The sequence below is a fragment of the Osmia lignaria genome, chromosome 6 (genome assembly GCF_051020975.1).
Source record: "Osmia lignaria lignaria isolate PbOS001 chromosome 6, iyOsmLign1, whole genome shotgun sequence".
Lineage (NCBI taxonomy): Eukaryota > Metazoa > Arthropoda > Insecta > Hymenoptera > Megachilidae > Osmia > Osmia lignaria.
In genome coordinates this window covers 3,083,025-3,103,587 of record NC_135037.1, presented here as the reverse complement: position 1 = coordinate 3,103,587, position 20,563 = coordinate 3,083,025, and the positions used below count along the sequence as shown (strand labels likewise).

The window sequence follows — 20,563 nt, the reverse complement described above, 5'->3', positions numbered from 1 at the left end:
TACCATGTAATTTTATGATTTATATATTTGTTTTTATTGTACCTAACATTCCATGCTTATAGTGACTAACAAATATGTATCATAAATGCCTGTGTCATTTAAAAATTATTTATTTGTTTATTCGTATAATTAAAATTATCATAATTTTATATTAGCTCTGCTTGAAGATACTGCTATATGTTTATACGCAGTTCATTACATGTACAAAAATTTATCCATCGCATACAATTTATTTTTATTATTTCAGTTGACATACAAAGTTAAGCTTTAAAGATAAGATATGGATCTTCAAGCAGTGTACAAACGTAGCTAATAGTATTTTGTACTTTAATACTTCTGTGGTTCATTTAGTGATAACATAATGATTATAATATTATATACTTAAAATTATAGTTCTATGACATTATAATTATAATATAATAGTATTTTATGTGTAAGAACGTCATAACTGTTTAACTATGCACGTTTTGTTATTTTTAAATTGAATTATTGTTTCACACGCATGAATTTCAATGTACTTTATTTTAACTATGAAAATGTTATTTTAATGCACATTTATATAATATATAAATTTCGCCTTACTGCTAGAAAGTTGTACAAAACATTTATTGTAATTAATTTGCCTCCAGCTTCTTACAATAATTTGCTAATGTTTTTTTTGATCATAGATTTTATTTTTATTACATACACGACTTTCCAGCATGCAGGCTATAGTACATGACTTACGTAGAAGTTATTTCATAAAATACATATATTCTAAAAAAAACAAAAATTAAATATGAAAGAAGTATACATTAAATTATAAATAATTTTCTAAAAAAAGTATTAATAAACAAAAAGAATGTATCTAATTAAAAAAGCTGTTTTCTTACATGCATATATGTATAATATCACGGTGATGTTTCAAATTAATGGCAGTTCAATAGTTTTACTATTTATCAAAGGTTGTATAACACGAGGTTGTTTGACTTTAGCCGTTTTGTTCCAAAATGGTCTTGGAGTGATATGACCATTTCTTTTAGCATTTGCGCCTGACGCTAAATTTATTATTATAATCGATCAATATCAATAATACTTCTCTATAATAGATTAATAAAATAACTTTTTTATCAATTTACCTGATTTCCATGGTGGAAAAGTGTATGATTGCATTTCACCAATAGCAGAAGAAATTGTAATAAATGACTTTGGATGAGGATACTGAAACAGTGCTCTGGATATTGATTTTTTTAATGCAGGCGGTAAATTTAATGAGCCTAAATAATAACCGTAATAAATAAAATTGTATTATTAACATTACACAGAAATTTTTTAAAAATCAAACTTTATAACATAATACTTGTAATGTCTTCATCCAGTCTAGTTGTTGAAGATTTTTGGGTGTGGTGAAGATGTTTCTTTACTTTAAATCTTTTCATAAAACATCTACATATGTCTGTCACTAGCTTTCCATCCAAGGTTGCTATAAATTAATGTCATTTACAATAGAGTGTATATGCTACTAAGAAATCCAATATAAACATACTTATTGTATCATTATTGGCAATAAGGTTTTCTTTATATCTATGATACTGAGTTACAGGATTGCCTTGCAAGGATAAATTTGTTAAAGAACCTAAGGCGCTTATACATTCTGTTAAATCATCGATATCATTAATCACATTGTTTTTAGCTTCTAGAACTTCTAATTCATGCAATTCCTTAATGTTTTTTAGGGATGTGATTTTATTGTTTGAAATATTTAGTGCTTTTAAACAAGTCTGAAAAAGGGAATTATTTCAAATTTATTAGGATGCATAATCAGAAAATAATAAGAATGCATATAAACCTACGGATAAAGTACGTATACTTCGTGGATCAAAACACAACGATTCTGTAGTAGATAGTCTTTGATTTTCTATTTGCAAAACGGATAAGTTTTTTAAACGTTCAAGACCTTCAACCACCACTATATTGTTATATCCTAAATAAAGAGTCTGCAATTTTTCCAGGTAATCTAAATTTTCTATTTTACTTATTAGATTGTGTTGCAAATAAAGGTGTGTCAAATTTGATGCAAAATTCAAATTTTCTATCTTCAATATATTGTTATTTTGCAAATATATTACTTTAAGATTTCTGAAAGCTGTAAAATTACCCTGTAATACAAAAATTATACATAAATATTTCAACTATTGCTATTAATTTTCAATAACAATAACTTACAATACTGCTGATAAACATGTCATTCATACGCAAATGTGTTAAGCCATACAGCTCATCCTTTTTTATCTTCTTACTGAGCGATTTGTTTAATTGAATTTGAGAACATTTTTTTTCAACATATTCAGCAGTTAATTTTACCATGGTTGAAAAATTTTATTAAAGAATAAACGTTAATGTAAAATGCCGAGCAATACGTTTATAATTGATCAAACAGACGCGCCTTTAATATGCGGCATCTACAGCTATCGTAGCATGCCGTTAGTTGGATCCAATAACTTGAGGTGGCGGTTAAATCAGTTTCTGTTCGGACTATTTTTCGATGAAACGTAGACTGTTTTATCGATGTGGAATTCGGAGTTCGGTCTCGATGCTTGCATGAAGATGAATGATTCTTTTTTTTAATATTTACTTGTATTTTTGATGTTTGAGTGAAGCTAAAAGTTAAATATGGGAAAAACAACAAAAGTAGTTGTTTGTGGAATGAAAGGTGTGGGCAAAACAGCATTATTGGAACAACTCATATATGGAAACATCACTGTCAAGACAGTAAGGATTTAGGTTATATTTATATAAACTGTACTGCAAAATAAACACAAATTTATTTCATAAATACATATTGAATCTGTATAATACATATATGTTTTGGTACAATTGACATTTTGGAATGTAACAGGAAATTCATCCAACGATCGAAGATATTTATGTTGCTAATATAGAAACTGATCGCGGTACCAAAGAAAAAGTGCGATTTTACGACACAGCAGGACTAGAATCTCTTCAGAGTAATGCAAATAATCAGCAGCTTCCACGACATTATCTTGGTTTTGCTGATGGTTACATTTTAGTTTATGACACTGCAAAGCCAGAATCCTTAGATGTACTATTTCCACTGAAGAAAGATATTGACAAAAATAAAGATAAGAAAGAAATAACTGTGATTGTTGTTGGAAACCGAACTAAAGCTGAAGAAGAATCTCATAGTCTGGAGAACACTGCAAGTAAGGCTGCAAATTGGTGTACAAGAGAGAAACTAAAACATTACGAAGTAAATGTTATGGACAGAGCTAGCTTGTTCGAGACATTTGTTCATCTATCTTCTAGATTAAATCCTCCTACCAATAAGAGTACTTTCCCCCAGCTAAGTATGGGTAGAAAAACTGTTAAAGTAGAGGGGTCTTAATCTTATTCATTTAACTTGTTCACTAGTATTACCAATTACCACTGACTTCTTATAAATATGCTCAAATTACTTTTATCAAAAATAAGTATATCTTGTACACGTTATGTACTTAAAATATCTATTTGCTTAAGTACTAGTAATACTGCATAATGCAGTACATAATTTAATCATTTTAGATCTGGTCTTATTTCTTTTTGTACCTTAAGCAGTTTTGTTCCTTTTTGTACTTAAAAATATTTGTCGAAAAATCAATTATAAGTTGCAATCGGCTGTTTGTGTCTTGTTTCGTAATTCCGAGGAATTCCTTATAAAGCGTATAGAAGTTATTTCTATATATTAATTCACCATTCAATCGGTTTTTTGAGTTTTCGCAAACAAATGGTTGTTCCAAATGCGTAGTCCCATAATTTACTGCTGATGCCGAAACCTGGAGAAAAGTTACATATAAAAATAAATTTGTCAAGCATTTCGAAAATCGAGAGGATATTACCTAGCTCGTGATGTAAGAAGTGATGATAGTTATGATTCCTTTTTAAGAGGTAAAAATACGATCCAACTTTCGGCGCACCGTGATGTAAATAATAATGAATTAAATCGTAACACAAGTAGCCTACGAGTAAATTATTTTACGTTTAAAATATTGTTAATACCGATGATAGATATAAGTGTATCAGTTGTGATACCTGTTGCCGTGCCAGCGGAAATAAAATAAACCATCTGTGGTGGAAATACTGTATGATAAAGGTATAATATCAGTTTTGTTATTAATAAACCAAGCACGGGAGGAAATACCAATCTTCTATCATCAAATGGGGCCTAATAAAAAAATTATTCGTTATGTATTAAATTATTATTATTTTATTTTTATTTTTGTTTTTAGTTACTGGATGAAATTAATAACGAATATCAACTTTTACCTTGTGATGAATACCATGAAGTATAAAATGCAATGAAATAAGTACTTTCGAGGTAGCGGGCGGTTTAAAGTGAAAGAGCTTACGATGAAGCACATATTCTAAGGCGCTCCACAGCAATATACCGAATACGTACGAAATTAAAGCTTCGAGCAGTATGTTTCCTAAAATTTATTTACGTCAAATGATAGCCATTATCGTACGTGCTAGCAATAAAAAAAAAAGAAAGGAAGAAATATGATTACCAGAGTGACTATCGGCAATGTCCCTCCATCCTAGATAGAGCAAGAAGATACAGATAGGGATCCATACGATCGGTATTAAATACCAAGGGGTGATCGATAAAATTTCCAAGTAGTCTGATTTAAATAGTCGAATTTGTTGGTTTACTGGCAAATTTACCCATTCCCAGTATCGATCACCCAACGTACCTACTTGACAGAGTATAGGCGAGTTCCAGTCGATGAAATTCTATAAATGTTTAAAGTCAAGCTATTACGAGACTACGTTTGCACTCAATACCCGGTTGAATTGATTGAAAAATCGAACACAACGTTCTGGTTATTAAAAGAACGAAGAACAGGCGCTGCTTGTAGATCCTCGTTCAACTTACTTCGTATTCCCGATACTTATCATCGTTGTTCAATTTAAAATCTTCGAACAAATGAAACGCTCCTTTCGAGTGGGGGTTGTTGTTAAAAGCATTATCCAAGCTTTGATTTTTAAAGTAATCGAATACTTTCTTTCCACCAGGATGATATCGCAAGAAATTGCGTATGTTGTAATATTGTTTCTGATAACTGACTAGAAATTTTTCCTCCTCATTTTCTGTTGTTTCTTTCTCGTGTTTTAGTTGACCGGTTCGTTTGCGCGCCTCGTTCGCGGTCGTCGCCATTGAACTCGATCGGCTATTTCGAATTGGGTTGATTGTTCCAAAAATGTAGCTCGCGCAAACGCGAAACGCTCGTGAATTTTACGTTTTAAATTAGATATCTTTCGAACCTTCAACCTGTTCAACAACGTTTTATCGTTAACACGCGTCGAATCTTTTGATAAGATTCCACGTACGTGGCTACATAACGAATAGTCGAGGCTATATCACCTTTGAAAAGTGTTATCTACCGTGATAAGTTCCTGTCTATACGCTAACGCCACCGCCAAACGTTTTGTCGTCCCCTCCAACTTATGGTCTCCCTCTTTCTTATTGCATTATGCGAAATCGTTAAAAATAATTTATCATTAATTCGGTGCGATCGAGTCATTGAGTCTGTTGTTAAGTTTTTTTATACCTTGTTATGTTGGATGCACGTGGACTTTGTGATATAGATCATATCAGTTCGTTTCACAATAAAAACAAAAATAGTACTTTATTAGTTTGGAATTAATATATGTAACAGAAAAAGTAAACATTCTTGTATTCACTTCTCGATTCGTAATCCTTAAACAATAATCAATAAACAATAATGCGTTACAGTCATTCTAATTGCGTATCTAATAATAAAATATAATGTTACCAACCTAAAACAACTTATGGTATAGAAATATAAATGAATCTACCAACTAAAAGGAACTCCCTAACACTTTCCCTTGATCTTCCGAAAAATTAACATTTTAAATCATTGTCATTCGTAAACATAATTTCAGCTTTACAGATATTGAACTTATAACTATTCAGTGCTTTAGTGAGTATATCTATATATTGCACTTTCGTATTGCAATATCTTATGTTAATTCTTTTTTGTTTTACAAGCTCATGCACAAAATGATACTTAACGTCTATGTGTTTAGATCTTTTGTTAACTACCCCGTCGTTTATTAACTTAATCGCACTCTGATTGTCTATGTTCAAGTCTATCACTAGTTCACAAGAAGTTAATTCTTCAATTAATGATCTAAAATACAACAGTTCCTTGCAACATTCAGCAGCTGCCACATACTCTGCTTCTGTTGTTGTTAATGCCACTGTAGATTACCTTCGGCTATACCAGGTGATCGGTCCTCCGCCGTATAGTATGACATACCCTGTAGCGCTTTTTCTATTTTCAGGATCCCCTCCAAAATCGGCGTCACAGTATGTTGTGATTTTATTCTCTGGTGCTTCATTTTCATATTTTATACCTTCATTTAGAGTTCCCTTTATATAGCGAAACATTCTTTTTACGTCCTTTACATCATTTTCTTTGGTATTCATAATATGTCTGCTTCCATAGCTCGTTGCAAACGCCAAATCGGCTTCGTTTTACTAGATAGATATAATAGACTTCCAATTGCTTCACGGTACGAATATGTGGTATTTTCTTTAAGCATAGTATTATCTCTCCCTATTTCTAATGGCGTCCTTACTGGTTTTGCTTCATCCATTCTATGTGTTTCAAGGATCTTACTAGCATACTGACTTTGATGTAGTCGAATTTCATTTCTCTTGAAACTGATTTCTATGCCTAGAAATGTCTTCGGTTTTTTATTAATTTTTATGTTAAATCTTTCTCTCAAATTTTGAAGAAGGTTGTTAATTTCTTTTTCATTGTTTCCCATTATGATTTCGTCGTCCACATAAATTCCTAGAATCAAATTGTTATTTATACCCAACAAACATATAAGCTCTACATCTGTCATCCAATTTCTTCTGAAGTTCCAAAATTTTTACAAATACTCTGCATCCAAATAATTTTATGTTCTTTAGGTTCGGTTTATGACCATTCCATGCTTCAGCAGGAGTTTTGGCTTCTGTTTAACAGATATGTGGCTGTGTACGCAGCTTCTCCCCACATTTCTTTATTCATCTTGGAATCTATGAGCAGCACTCTGATCTTGTCAATCAGTGTCCTGTTCAATCTCTCTGCCTGTCCATTTTGTTGCGGTGTGTAGGGTATTGTTTGATCTAGCTGCATACCCCTTTGTTTACACCAGTTTTTAAGTATTGTGTTCATGTATTCACGCCTGTTGTCACACCTTAGTTTGTATAATTTCAGATTCCATTTAGCCTCCACCAATGTCACATATTCTTTTACCTTTTCCATAACCTCATATTTATTTTTTAAAAGATATATCATTGTATAATGCGTATAGTCATCTAAAAAGGTTAGAATGTACCTGTTTTTATCCCATGTTTCTGGACTTATAGGGCCACACAAATCAGTATGGACTAATTCCAAGGGTCTCGTAGCTCCTGATCTTTCCTTTTCAAACTTTCCTCTTAAACACATTTCACAGAGTTCTTCAGCTTCTTCTGCATTTTTCTTTGAAATATTTGCCCCATCAGACATGTTTATCAGTCATTTTATGTTTTCTATTCCTAAATGTCCTAGTTTTCTATGCCACATTTCTACTTGGTTTTATTCCTTGGTCAAATATGTACTGTCTTTGGGTTTTAATTTCATTTTAACTTCATATAGACCATTCTCAGTCTATAAATTTTAGGCAAGTCGCTTGCTTCCACATGTATCAGTACTTGAAACTTCCACATCTGATAGTTGTCTGATCTCCTTAGTTTTTCTATTTGGTTCAATTCTTTATTTGTACACTTTTCCATTATTGCTGTTTGTTTTATCTTGTAATTTTACTTGTTATTAGTTTTACTTTCTTACTTACTTTTATCAATTATAATCTATATCTCTGATAACACAGCGTGTCCCTGGGTCCATAACCTGTTGGAGGCACGTGGTCTTGTACAAAAAAAATGGACGTATACATTGCTCAAAAGAAATATGGCGTAGAAAAATTTTAGGCAAAATTTGTCCAACTTTGATTGACGGTAACTCTGCGAAAAATCATAGTAAAATTATATTCTTTTTTTTTAAATTAAAGCTTGGAATCTCTACTTTAAGATACTATAGTTCGATTTTAGGTGTGATGCATCCCTACCACTGTAACACCTTAAATGTGAGGGCATGTTTAATATGTTGAAAATTACAAAGTTTGACGGAATGCATGGACGTGCCACATTTTTTTTCAGGGATACTGTTTGCAGAAACATAAAGTACAAACCTTCCTCTTCAATTTCTAAACAAGAGAAAAGTCGCTGCCATTTTGTTTTGCAAAGATACAGCATTTTAAAGTAACCTTTGCATTTTTAGCATATACCCCCGGCATTGGCATTTCCCGATGTGCACCACGCGGAGGTTTCTATAAGTTCTTTCGCTCCTGGAAATGCGTATTCCGTATACCCTCAACAAAATCAGGGGAAAAAGAAGGAGGCTAGGGGAAAGAAAGTCGAGGAATCATCAGACAAATATGATCTCGTATACTCGGCAATAAATAAGCTTTTATTTAAACATCTTGGATACTTGTGTATACAATATACCCTATGTACGATCTATATTTATAATGTCTACGAACGTAGCAGCGATCATGCTCCTGTGTAAAGAAAGAAACAAGAGGGAGAGAGAGAAGAAAAAAAAATGGAAAATAGAAACGAGGAAAATGAAACGCGATATGGTTCCTCCGAGTAATCTGAGCATTCGCGCTGCCAAAAATATAATAGTATTTCGAGCATCGCCGACATAATAATTTCTTTTTATGTAATTATGCAGAATAGGCTACAACTCGTCGAGTTCAATGCTCTTGATTTATGTTATACGTAATCAACGTAATTTTATGTGGATTGATAAATTTGTAATGAATTGCAATTTGAATTTTTGTAATTTGTTATTATAGGATTCCACTTCGTTATCGTCAAATCACTATTGTATCATACGGAACGACTCGAGTGATTGACTTTATAACATACATCAAGATCATTGAATTTAGTAAGATGCAAGCATCCTATTCTACGTAAAATTACCTCTTCTTTTTGTATGTTTAATTATCATCACCATCGATGTCCTCGAGCCAGGTACTGACCTTGTCAAGCTCGACACCGCTCGACAGAAAGATAGCCGTTCTTGCGTTTGCAGGATGTTTAATTTTTGGCGTGCCGATAACGCAACCGAAAGAAGTGCGAAAACAAGAAAGATTTCCACAGTTTCTCTCAGTATCCGGCTAGTAAAGTAATACGTCTCCGTGTTCAATTCGAATCTTGAACTTATTTCGTTCGTGTGATTTTTTAAGTACGATCCATGTTCGATGGAACACTTTTCGCGGTCTACTTTTTTTCTTAAGTAATCAGGGTTCTAACGAATCGGAAGTATTACGAAATTCTTGAAGAGATACCGTCTCTATATTATTTCTATTTCCTACTCGTTACGACGCTATTTCTCTTTTTTTAGCCGAGTAGGTTTCTAACGTCTAGTTAGACTCCGTGACTTTTTGCAACACCTCCTAACGTTTCTTCTTCTCTTCTCTTTTCTTTTCTTTTTTTTTTATACCCCTGAGGTTTGGAAGCAGTAGGAACGTAGGCACCGTCCAGAAGTCGAACGAAATTTTCTTCTTCCCGACGAGCCTCCACGTGGGAACGTTTCGACGGATTCTAAACGACTAGTCGAATCCGCATCGAATGTTGGCGGAAGATCGGACGAGACTTATCGTCTCGTTCGAACGGTATTATACGTAAAACAGACGGTACTCTTTCTAAAAACGCGAAGGAGGGAAACTGACGTTAAATGCGATTCGTTTCTTCGATTCGACGGAGCAATAAAAAAAGAAGAAATCTAATTTTAGGAATTCGCGTATACAATTCGGTTCGTATTAAACGAATGTTTGAGCATTAACGAATGAAAATTCTTCGAAAGGAAGTAAAATATGAGATTCAGGCCGTTCGAAATGATTTACGTCTCGATCGAAACCGAGCAAACGAACCGGTGCGAAGCGAGCAGAGGCGCGACGAAACGATCTCTCTTCGTGATATACACTCTGTAACGCCGAGTTTATTTCTTTTTTTGCTTGTATTTTCCTGTGTTTTTTTTTTAAATTTTTTCTTGCTTTTATTTGCTTCGTAGTCTAACGTTCCGTGTCACATGTTCGACGGAAGATAAAATATTGCTTTAAAAAGCACCGATCATCTAATTTCAACGTTCACAACGGATCGGTAATTCGTGTCGTTTTACGCGTCTCCGCAGAAACGAAATTCGAAATCATCCTTCGATCATACATTTCACCGCTACTCGTAGAAACGGTTCGAGAAGATAATTCTAACTCGATAATGACCCGCTTTTAAAAGTCCATTACTTCCATTTTAAAAGGTTTACCCCGTAGTTTGTTAGGGACGATCTTCGTTATGGGCGGTGCGCTGTTGTTGTCGTCGTCGCTATTTATGTCCTCGTCCTCCTCTGGAAAATCTTCCAAACGATCGTGATATTCGTCCAGCTGAAAATTGAGAGTAACACGATTAATAACAATTCTTATATTTATTTAGAGATCGTTTCGTAAACGTAGAATCGTAGCTATTGCTATGCGTGATGATTTAACCCTTCTTCTTCTGGTTTTCTTCAAGGTACATTAGGCGATAATTTCACGTATCAAATTAACTGGAAATACAGACTTAGTCGTTACGATCCTTGCAATCTGAAGAAGGGTTAAAAACGTGGGCTAAGCTAGCGTGTGTTCCTTATAATTATATCTGCAAAAGCGCAGTGCCTGTGAGACGTGTCAAGCGAGAAGAAAGCTGTTTCCCTTTACATTCATTCTCTCTCTTCTTTTTACAGGTAATATTGATTTTACTAATCTGCTTGATCGACAACGTCCGTTAAATCGTGATTGTCTTCAAGAAAGCCCAAGCACCTGAAGATCCTTAGTCCCATCTCGCGTTATTCTTCGTGCTCGAAGAGCTTTTCAGAAAAGTGCGAAGCGCGCATATTCAGAAAAACAAAGCTAAGAGCATTCCGTAAACGGTAGTTATATACTACGGACTCACGTGTAAGGTAGCTATGGAAGAAGCGATTAATCGACGTTACCGCACACAGAATGGACGCTTCCCTATAACTGGCAGGTACGTCCAACGTGAATCTTTATTGCTTTTTCAGGCTTAATCGACGCACCTGATTCTCTGACCTTATCTCTTCACGATTTATCACTCGGTGCGTCAATTAAGTCATCTTCTACCATGATGACTACGTTTCTTTTTTCATTTTTTTTTCGACCATGTCTAAACAAGCATATGACCGTGCCTCGTGTGTATGTGTATTTTTTAATCAATAATTACGTCTGGCAATAATCGGTGAATCGGTGAATAATAAAAACATATAATGTGATAATAAAATTTACGTGGAAGTAAGTATTGAAATATTACGTTATCGATTAATCGAGCATTTATTACTTTCAGTGAATACACAGAAGCTACAAAGATGTAGAGAAAAGCACACATATGCATACGCGTGTGTCTGTGTCTGTAGAGATATACAGTACCGGATATATGTAAGTGTATGAATAAATGGACGAAGAGAATGCAACTTGATGATGATGAAACAGTTCCCTTTTGTTTACTTACATCCACGTCCCCCATCATCTCTTTAGTGGAAACTGTGGTATCGATACGTCGTATACTCCCTTGATGGATGTCTACGTCCAATTTGACACATTGGAACCGTCTCAAGAGAAATACAATGGGTATTGGCGCGACGCCCGCGAAAATGATGACGGCTGCTATGGCCAAGACCCAGTTGGGATAGCTCATGGTTACTGGTTCAGCCTGCAAACGAATACAGGATGACGAGGTCTACTCGCAAAATGTAATATTCGGCATTGAAATTTGGAAACGAGGATTCTTACACGAACGGCATCCCACGCTGAATACTGAGGCTTTTTTATAAACATGGATGCTATACTAGAGACTAGAATGCAAACCATGATTATCGGGGCGAGGAATCGCCAGGTGAATTGCCAGTAAGCACCTGGCCTGTATCCTGTCATTTCTTCGATGTCCTTTGTGAACCTGAAATTATAAAAATAATAGTTGCGATCATTATGCGCTGCACGCGTCCATTTCCTACTACAGTAGTCATTATCTCCTGCACAGTCTAATACTACTGCGTCGGACACGCGCTTATATCGCACTCGTTCTACTGATTTTCTTCATCCAATTCTACTGGACTTACTTCTCGTGACCGTACACGAAGATGACGGAAATCATTTCCATGAGAGCGACCACCACGAGACCAATGGTACCAGCGAAACTGTCGAACATCTTCAGCCAGTACTCTCCGGCGCCGGTGCAGAAAATCAGACCGACGAAGAAACAAATTGTACAAACCACCCCTGTGTCAGGAGAGGATTATTTAGTCTCTTGAAATATTCCATTTTAGTAAGAGAAAGGTTTCGTTAATCTTACCAGTCATGTATTGCTTCTTTATTCTCTTGAACAAGTCTATGTCGAAAATCACGCATAACATTCCTTCTAGTATACCGATCTGGGAACCCAGGCCAAGTGCTAGAAGCATCAGGAAGAAGATGCAGGACCAGAAAGGAGCACCGGGTAGCTCAACTATAGCCTCTGTGAATACTATGAAAGCTAATCCTGTCCCTTCGGCAGCCTAACGATAAACGATCAATGTTCAAGATCAAACGGTAAACGAAATGAAATAGATGAAATAATAATGAAACTCGTACATTATCCAATTCCTTGCTAAGACTGCACGTTTCAATCGTTAAATTAAGTGCAGTTGCGTTTAATGTATTTACAACATTCTCATATTCCTCCGTGGTGATGTTCTCGTACTGTATAAGTCCATGTTGAAAAAGTAAGTCTTTGTTACTGAAAGCAAAAATGTAAAACGAAGAAACGATTCAGAACGTTGTTCTAGTTTCAGATGTTCAGGCGTCAAGAAGGATTCGTTTACCTCGCGAGGCACTTATCGACGTTTGTCACCGCCTTAAAGCCTAGAATGGCGAATATTACGACACTCGCGTAAATAGCGGTGAACGCGTTACATCCGCTAACCAGGATCACGTCCCGGACGCAGTTGTTGTCCGGTGTGTTGTACGAACCGAACGCGATCAAGGAACCGAACGCTAGTCCGAAACTGTAAAAAACCTGGGTCGCTGCGTCGAGCCAGACCATCGGCTCTAATAGTTTCTCGATCTACGAATAAAAGAAGAAAATGATGAAATTTACGTATACATATGGAATAATTATTAATCGATTGTAAAAGTAAATCGATATACCTTTGGCGTGTACATGTGGGCCAATCCAGCGCTGGCACCTTTTAACGTTATTCCACGAATAAAAAAGATAGTAAGCACCAAATACGGGAACATGGATGTAAAATATACCACCTTTAAAATCAAGCAAAAACATAAGTCGTCGACACAGTATATCTGACTAAAGCGTTTACGAGGGATAAATTAATTCGAAAGGGAAAGTAAACGACCCTTGCGATGTAAAAGAAAAAAAGGAAACCAATTGAACGTTTGGCCTCTCTTTACCTTTCCCGATGATTGTATTCCCTTCATCACGATAAAGAAGACGACGATCCAACTCAACAACAAACAAAGGACGATCCACCACTTCAGACTTTGCCCACTTTCGATCGACGAAGCTGCGTCCAACGTGGTTCTGTACCAAAAATAGACAGTTCCGGAACTCTTCGCGCATTCCTCGACCGGCTTCCCGTTAATTTCTGGACACTTTGCCCATGGTAAGGGTTCCTGCGTTCAATTATACCGTATTAGAAATCTAATTACTCAAATATTCCTAGTGTACTCTATCGAAGCGTTCGCACGTTCACCACCATGGTACATATCATTTATATTAATTATACAAGGTAGCAAGTGAAAAATTAATAAAATCCTGTCGGTGAACGTGTTAAAATATCATGCGCGTTACATGCCACTCTTTATTAATTGCTAAAAATACTTACGCCGAATTTAATCGTGACAGCCTAACCGAACGCGGCATGAAACAACATATATCGTATTTGTTAATTAAAATATCATAGATGTGTCTCCTCCTAATCGGTATCGTTTCCACGATATTTCGACGATCGAAATATTCGAATCATTTTCGAAATAATCGACGAAATAAAGGGGAGAAAGGGGGTAGTTATCGTGATATACTGATCAAAGAACTCACCTCGAGCGAATTGAATAGGTAATAGAAGCACCAGGTAATGATGACATTGTAGTAAAGCGCTACGAAGAAGGTGACGATGCAAGATGCTATTCCTATACCTCCTAGCCACGGATGTATCGTATTCCATACGCCAAGGGCACCCTGTCGCATTCGTTGACCGATACCCAGTTCGATTAAAAAGAGGGGTACACCCTCGAGGATTAGCATCACGAAAAAGGGGATGAGAAAGGCACCTGAAAAGCATCCAATACATAATTTTCTTTTTACCCTTTCCATTATAAAAGTATTCGTATTCTTCTTATTCTCCCGTGTAAAATAATATCGTTCGTTAGCCATCATCCCCCTTACACTATTTCCAACGGAGTTCCTCTTGTTCCCCCTTTTTTGACCCCTTATTACGAAAATGAATGCGTAACCGTTCTCTCTTTTAATCTCTCCCATTTGAGGGGGTTGTCCGTGTGCCTGCTTAGAGAATGTACTCTTCATACCCCTTTTTTTCGCGGTAGTCTAGTTCGAGACAGCCGCAGCCGGAATGTCTGGTTCGGTATTGATCGAGTGACGCGTATGTAAGTATATACGTACATATACGCGTATAAACTTTGATCTTGGCTTAACGGTTTTTCTTTTTATTAATAGGAAAAATTATCAATTTCATCCCCTCGCTATTTCACACCATACGTGCGTCGATTCGAATTCGAAGACGAAAGTAAATCGTTACAACATAAGGTATTACGATTTGCGATTAACATTCTTCGAGTTCTTTCTGTTTGCATCGAATCGAAAGAATTTTTCTCCGAGTATCGTGTCACGGCTGATTATTGACCAACAAAGTCACGTTTCACGTGATACGAGCGTTGTTACACGTGCTCGCGACGCAATAAACCGTTTTGTTTGAATATACATACGATACGCGATCCTTTGTTAGTCGTTCGTGAAAAAAGTATTTCGGTGTTATATAAAATTGCGCAATTTGCCGTTCCACAGTTATGTCAAAAGATAACTGGTTCCGGCTCTTCTTGTTACACTTCAATTTCAGACTGTTTGCTGAAGTAGAGCGTTACATGCTCTATAAGTTCTAGGTCATGATTGCCCTGGCTCTACCGTTGGAGGGTTGGTCCGGGTCCTCAATGAGAACAAGAAAACCCTGCGATTCTCGAAATCCTCGCAATCAAAATACCAAGTCTCTTGAAACAAGTCCTGGGGCATCATCTCCGAGAACGTCCTCCTCACCCCTTGCATCCAAGGTTGATATCAATTAAAATAGAAGGTCTGGAGGAGGTGATTCTCCTAAACGTAGCCTGGACTGAGATAGAGAGAGGGTGGTTAAAGACACCCCATCACACCTTGCAGCCAAGGTTACTATGAATTAAAACAAAAACCTACAAGGTAGCATGAAAGTGATTGTCAGGTGAGTAGGTGATTCCCCTAAAGGAAGTTTGTGAAATTGTTACGTGTGTGTGGATGGAGGGAGAGAGAGAACGGTTAAAAAATCGATCGATGCGCGTCGGACGTCGGCGTCGGCGTCGGTTTGAACGGACGACCTCGCTACCAGTGTCGTGTCACGGCACGAGGAAATTTCCATTGAAGGTGGAGAGAAGGTGCTGGCTCGGTTTCGGTGCACTGGCACATCTTGGCGAATCGTTAACGCGGCTAGGTAACGAGCGGGTGGAGATGCCCGCGTTCTGCGCAGTAGAGGACCCAGAGGAGTTCCCTAGCTCGGTCGCGACCGATGGAAACTTCCGTGGCGAAATTCGCGGGGGCGTTCGATTTAACGCTACACGTAAAACACGCTCGGTGACGTAACGTTTAACGTCGTGATTTCATTCGTGTTTCATACAAACCCACCCTCTGCGTCTTTCCTTGCAATTCGTCCACCCACCACCCCCGTTCACCGCGTTCCACTTTGATCCATTCCGTTCCGTTCCATTTCATTCCGTTTCCTTTGCATCGGAACGTAATCGAATTACGCCACAGCAACGCATATAGCCATAGGTCGTGGATAGGAAAGATGGAGGGTTCAAGGGCGAATTTGATAGGATTTTATTTCTTTCTCTGGGTATTCGGAGAGATACGGAGGAACGAAGCACGTTAAGTTGACGAAGAGAAACGAGGATTCTTGGTATTTGGAAGATACGCGAAACACTTGGAAGATATATATTTTTAAGTCATGCTTCGAGAAACGACGGGAAGGGGGATGGACTATCAGGGTGACCGAAAATAGCGTATAACGTGGCGTTTAGTGTAGGCATCAGTTTGCTGCGCGGATCTTAACTGATCCAAATCAATTTTTCTTCAAAGATTTATCCCATTTTACGATTTATCGTACCATGTGGAATCCTTGTTAATTTTTTTTCTTTCGATCAACAACAATTATTGCAAATTATAACGGTAAATGCTTAATAATTACATGATAGCTTACCTCCTCCGTTTTGTTGGCACAGGTAAGGGAATCTCCATATATTCCCGAGTCCCACGCTGTAGCCGATAATACTGAGGAAAAATTGCATTTTGCCGCTCCATGCTGCTCTGTTGTTCTCTTTGGTCTCTTGACTGGCAGCAGCATTTTGACTTCCGGTAACAACGATTGTCACGTTCTGGCCAGCCTGACGTTCCTCGTTCAACGGAGCCAGCTCATGCCCATTTCTCGTGTTCTCGTTCTTGACTACCATGCTTCGTTTCAGAATCTCTTGTTTCAAAGACAAACAGCCACCTCGGCAGGATCGTTTTTCCTATCGACACGTTCCTTTCTCGTTTACCTTCTTCTCTATCTTTTTTCTTTCCCCTCTCGTTCAATCTGATACTCCTCCTTTTCCCTCTCTGTTTCTTTATTTCGTTCTTTTGCAGTGTTCTTTGGCTAAATACGATTCGATGGATGAACGACGAGTGAATTTGAAATCACCGCGATCCAAGCGGACCACTGGCAAGTGGAAAAAACAGCGACAGCAGCGACAAGACCGCTGTCGAGTGCAACAACAGTAACAATAACAACAATCGTGTCGACGAAGACGAGAGATAAGAATGAGAACGGCTACGGCAGTTCAACGAAAGGCCCGACAAACGATCTCGATCGTTTTACGGTTAATTATAAGAATACTCTTCTCTTCTCTTCTCTTCTCTTCTCCTTTTTTGAATACCTTTACTTGGAGTAGAAAAAAAATTGCTTAGGGTAACGAGGAAGGCATGCCTGGTACGAAGAAGCCGCCTATTCGCCGAACAGGCTCCCACGCGGACCCCCAAGCTGTTTTCTGCGAACAGCAGAAGGGAGAGAGCTCGGCAAGGTATTCTTCTTCTTCTTCTTCTCTTCCCTGTTCACGTTATTCGGTCTCGTATGCTTGAAAGTCTTATTGTTCTTCAGCATCGATCAGGTTTAGGGATCGTTTGTAATCGCACGAGGTAATCGTTCCAATTGAATAGCCGAAAGAAGAATCTTACGAATTTGTCCGTTGCATTGGCCGGGATAGAAAGTTAGCGCGATTCAAACGTTTGCCTCGTGCGAACGGTATAATCGATACGGCGTGGTTCGAGTGCACGACACGCTATCGTCGTACATGGGACAATGTAAATTTCAACGATTCGATATCAACTAACGGAATCGTCGATTGGAAAACGGTAAATGAGAACGATGATACGAGTCAGAGGAATCGAAAGGATGATCGAAGAAGGACAGTCGTACGACCAGCGTTGAAAGAGATCCAGCTCGTACAGCCGTGAACATTAGGTCGCTTTTCGAGCGGAATCGGCGCATCGAAATTTCGTGGCTGATCGCGACCACGGGTCCAGGCACAAGGGAGATCACTTAGCAATTCGAAGGAATCGAGGGAAGCTCACGTTTCACGTTGCTGACACGATTATTTTCCCGTAACATGCCCTTGTATTTCCGTTCACCCTCTTCACAGCTCGCCTCTTCTCCCTCTGTTTTCTCCTCTTTCGTCTACCGTAGATCGTAACGTTCCTCTCGATTGCGTCTGACATATAAGCTTCGAACGACTCGTTCTCAAACGATGGAAAAAGCTGATCGAAACGACAACAGCATCGTAGCAGTCTCCTGTTCGTTTGGTATTCGATGTTCACGATAGGATAACACGTCGAATTTATTTCGATCCGGTGGTAGTCCGCTGATGGATGCGATGCTCGCTGGAACTTGGATAACAGACCCGTGGACGGTGGAAGGAACGAATAATTTTCGGAGCCATGTAGTTCGATTCCCTGGCCTCCCACCTCGTTCGAACTCGGCTATTTTTTTTTTTCTGCCCTACCAACAGATTTCTGTTTGATTTCTTTTCTTTTCTTTACTTTTCTTTTTTTTTATTTTACGTTTCAGATCCGACTGATCGGCGAGACGAGGGGCTTCGTAAGGCGAGCCCGCGCGAATTCTTTCTTTCCGTCTGGTGTCGAGCCTGAACTACCTTGGGTCGAAGAGAACTCTAGCAACGCGCCCCGTACATATGAACGTCGATATCCAACTGAACCACCGTCGAGCGGTAATGCGCGCGCGCGCGCGCGCGCTCACCCGTTTACGCACGCACGCGAGGGAACGAAGCGGAACCTGGAACTTCGACAAAGCTTTGCACAGCTTTCAATCCCCGATTGCCGATGGTAATTGCGAACATATGGCTCGTACGATCTACCAACCGTCCACTGTCCGCTTCTCTACCAAAGTGGACACTGTACGACGCGTTTCAAGAACGGCCGAGTTACCACTGGCCGACTTCGTTCGGGGAGAAATTGGGAGGAATTGAAGAAGGGAAGAAAAAAAAAATGAAGAACGAAAGGGAGGGAGAGCTGGTGACGCTGATCTATCTCTATGTGCGCCGAAATATTCCACGAAAGAGGAAGAACCTTGGTCCTATGTTTCTCCTGGTACACCTCTTCTGCTCTCCGTTCTGTCCCGCTTGGATGAAGCACGAGGTGCGCGAGCACGTTCCCAGTTGCACATCGATCCTCCTTGCAGCCAATCCCCGTCATTCTCGTCCTCCTCGATTACTCCCTGATCTCAACTTCCTTCGCCAGTTTGCAAATAGAATTCTACGTACTTTCCCCTAGTTTCGATGGAGCAGCGTCCTATCTTAATCGTTCCGAACCTTTCCACCTTTTTCGCTGACCTTCGAAACCCTGCAGATCTGGCTTCTAAATTCAATTTTATTTTAATATATTTTGCTTGAAAGGTACCGGTGAACCCCATGACGATTACGTGTTTATCGCATAGACATGTAGAAAATACGACACATTCTTCTTTTTTCAATGCAACCTTGCTGATAGTGGATAACAGAAAGGAATAAGAACACGGTGGTAAATAATGTAACATTGAATATTTGACATAATTGCGTGCCTAACACGTTCGCTGTGGATACCTTGGTTCGGATCTTGGAGATAGGTGTACGACGTGGACACACGTTATTAATAATAATATTTTCTCTATTTACGTGTCAACGGACCTCAGTCCGCAGTAAACACATTAGAGCGATTGCATAGCGTTAAAACAGCGCTTACGTTAGTTAACTTTTTCAAGTACCTAATTACATAGAATGCACTCTTGACCCTTTTGGCACAACCGCGTCTCGATTCATCTCATTCAGTTATCAAACTGTGCTTCTGGAATTTGCTAACGTCACCTCGAGAAAGTTTCAACGATAACGAGAAAGTTCGTTTAATTGGCAATCGAAATGATTTTTCAGTTCCTTGAGATGGTGAACGAGAAGCAGTCGCGAGGCAGATATTACACGGTACGGAAACTGGCAGGGAATTTTCATAAGCAGTAGCAAGTAACCGTGTACGAAGTACGAACGAGGAGGGTACTAATTTATGAGAACTATCATCGACTCAATAACTGTGTCAAGGGCAGATCACACCGAAGCACGTTGAAGAAATCAATTTGTTTAATAAATATCTCCCGCGAACGGAACGATCCCGTCGGTTTTTATGGTACGATTGGTCTCAAACGGAATTGAGATACGAATAACGATAGGTACACGAATATCAAAATACTCAACCGGAAGTATCGAATGGTATCGTTGTTTTAGGTACTTGTACGTCTTTACCTGTAAAGAAGAAAAAAAAGAAAAAAAGAAAATAATCTCGTGTAATACGCAATAGGGACCATGAAAATCAATGTTCCTCTCTTTCTTCCTCGATTTTTCTTAAATACCATGCTCGCGATCGTATTTGTTCCTGTTAAGCGTTCCAGGCCGTCGAGTAGTATCCCCTCGTACAAACTGTCTCACGTCACATCCTCATTCATGAACTTGTTAATAATGAGACATTGTTTACGCACAATTAATTTCAAGCAATCTACGAGCAACGTGAAGGCTTCCTAAAGGACGA

At 38.2% G+C, this 20,563-nt stretch overlaps 4 protein-coding genes across 9 annotated transcripts; 1 reads left to right on the top strand and 3 right to left on the bottom strand.

Moving 5' to 3' along the window:
* Positions 1–22: 22 nt before the first annotated feature.
* LOC117601572 (protein phosphatase 1 regulatory subunit 42) lies at positions 23–2,466 on the bottom strand. 2 transcript variants are annotated; one of them, XM_034318476.2, is made up of 7 exons: positions 2,206–2,466; positions 1,833–2,138; positions 1,526–1,760; positions 1,340–1,462; positions 1,119–1,256; positions 873–1,037; positions 23–756 (listed from the first exon to the last, which is right to left on the bottom strand). In XM_034318476.2, exons 1-6 carry the CDS (start codon positions 2,344–2,346, stop codon positions 904–906), a joined length of 1,077 nt encoding a protein of 358 aa, XP_034174367.1. In that variant the 5' UTR covers positions 2,347–2,466; the 3' UTR covers positions 23–756; positions 873–903. The 2 variants fall into 2 exon arrangements, with proteins under 2 accessions (XP_034174367.1, XP_076544879.1); XM_076688764.1 differs by lacking the exon at positions 23–756 and having other exon boundaries at positions 865–1,037.
* Positions 2,467–2,527: 61 nt separating this feature from the next.
* kappaB-Ras (NFKB inhibitor interacting Ras like 1) lies at positions 2,528–3,500 on the top strand. The gene is made up of 2 exons (XM_034318480.2): positions 2,528–2,751; positions 2,879–3,500. The coding sequence occupies exons 1-2, from the start codon at positions 2,653–2,655 to the stop codon at positions 3,383–3,385; spliced, it is 606 nt and encodes a 201-aa protein (XP_034174371.1). The 5' UTR covers positions 2,528–2,652; the 3' UTR covers positions 3,386–3,500.
* Positions 3,501–3,641: 141 nt separating this feature from the next.
* On the bottom strand, positions 3,642–7,248 carry Fa2h (Fatty acid 2-hydroxylase). 2 transcript variants are annotated; one of them, XM_034318478.2, is made up of 8 exons: positions 5,589–7,248; positions 5,402–5,499; positions 4,913–5,308; positions 4,545–4,770; positions 4,303–4,463; positions 4,069–4,201; positions 3,876–3,995; positions 3,642–3,812 (listed from the first exon to the last, which is right to left on the bottom strand). In XM_034318478.2, the coding sequence occupies exons 3-8, from the start codon at positions 5,192–5,194 to the stop codon at positions 3,727–3,729; spliced, it is 1,008 nt and encodes a 335-aa protein (XP_034174369.2). In that variant the 5' UTR covers positions 5,195–5,308; positions 5,402–5,499; positions 5,589–7,248; the 3' UTR covers positions 3,642–3,726. The 2 variants fall into 2 exon arrangements, with proteins under 2 accessions (XP_034174369.2, XP_034174368.2); XM_034318477.2 differs by having other exon boundaries at positions 3,642–3,995.
* Positions 7,249–9,581: 2,333 nt separating this feature from the next.
* Positions 9,582–19,076, bottom strand: LOC117601566 (sodium- and chloride-dependent transporter XTRP3). Of its 4 annotated transcripts, XR_004580744.2 has the most exons (13): positions 16,662–19,076; positions 14,243–14,475; positions 14,031–14,051; positions 13,597–13,818; positions 13,336–13,446; positions 13,011–13,252; positions 12,781–12,925; positions 12,503–12,704; positions 12,270–12,429; positions 11,944–12,106; positions 11,663–11,863; positions 11,090–11,157; positions 10,400–10,542 (listed from the first exon to the last, which is right to left on the bottom strand). XR_004580744.2 is itself a non-coding variant. In XM_034318466.2 (12 exons), the coding sequence occupies exons 1-12, from the start codon at positions 16,909–16,911 to the stop codon at positions 10,390–10,392; spliced, it is 2,103 nt and encodes a 700-aa protein (XP_034174357.1). In that variant the 5' UTR covers positions 16,912–19,073; the 3' UTR covers positions 9,582–10,389. The 4 variants fall into 4 exon arrangements, 3 of the variants coding, with proteins under 3 accessions (XP_034174357.1, XP_034174359.1, XP_034174358.1); XM_034318466.2 differs by lacking the exon at positions 11,090–11,157 and having other exon boundaries at positions 9,582–10,542; positions 16,662–19,073; XM_034318468.2 differs by lacking the exons at positions 11,090–11,157; positions 16,662–19,076 and adding an exon at positions 14,591–16,605 and having other exon boundaries at positions 9,582–10,542.
* Between the last annotated feature and the right edge of the window lie 1,487 nt (positions 19,077–20,563).

What these genes read in the sequence shown, in the direction of transcription:
- LOC117601572 (XM_034318476.2), bottom strand. Translation starts at nt 2,346, where the DNA reads ATGGTAAAATTAACTGCTGAATATGTTGAAAAAAAATGTTCTCAAATT. An exon ending in GAAGTATACGTACTTTATCC is followed by an intron (nt 1,761 to 1,832) that starts GTAGGTTTATAT and finishes TCCCTTTTTCAG; the next exon opens with ACTTGTTTAAAAGCACTAAA. An exon ending in ACTGGATGAAGACATTACAA is followed by an intron (nt 1,257 to 1,339) that starts GTATTATGTTAT and finishes GTTATTATTTAG; the next exon opens with GCTCATTAAATTTACCGCCT.
- LOC117601566 (XM_034318466.2), bottom strand. Translation starts at nt 16,911, where the DNA reads ATGGTAGTCAAGAACGAGAACACGAGAAATGGGCATGAGCTGGCTCCG. An exon ending in CTGTCACGATTAAATTCGGC is followed by an intron (nt 13,819 to 14,030) that starts GTAAGTATTTTT and finishes AATTGAACGCAG; the next exon opens with GAACCCTTACCATGGGCAAA. An exon ending in GAATACAATCATCGGGAAAG is followed by an intron (nt 13,447 to 13,596) that starts GTAAAGAGAGGC and finishes TTGATTTTAAAG; the next exon opens with GTGGTATATTTTACATCCAT.
- kappaB-Ras (XM_034318480.2), top strand. Translation starts at nt 2,653, where the DNA reads ATGGGAAAAACAACAAAAGTAGTTGTTTGTGGAATGAAAGGTGTGGGC. An exon ending in GAAACATCACTGTCAAGACA is followed by an intron (nt 2,752 to 2,878) that starts GTAAGGATTTAG and finishes GGAATGTAACAG; the next exon opens with GAAATTCATCCAACGATCGA.
- Fa2h (XM_034318477.2), bottom strand. Translation starts at nt 5,194, where the DNA reads ATGGCGACGACCGCGAACGAGGCGCGCAAACGAACCGGTCAACTAAAA. An exon ending in CATTGCCGATAGTCACTCTG is followed by an intron (nt 4,464 to 4,544) that starts GTAATCATATTT and finishes AATAAATTTTAG; the next exon opens with GAAACATACTGCTCGAAGCT. An exon ending in TTCATGGTATTCATCACAAG is followed by an intron (nt 4,202 to 4,302) that starts GTAAAAGTTGAT and finishes TTTTTTTATTAG; the next exon opens with GCCCCATTTGATGATAGAAG.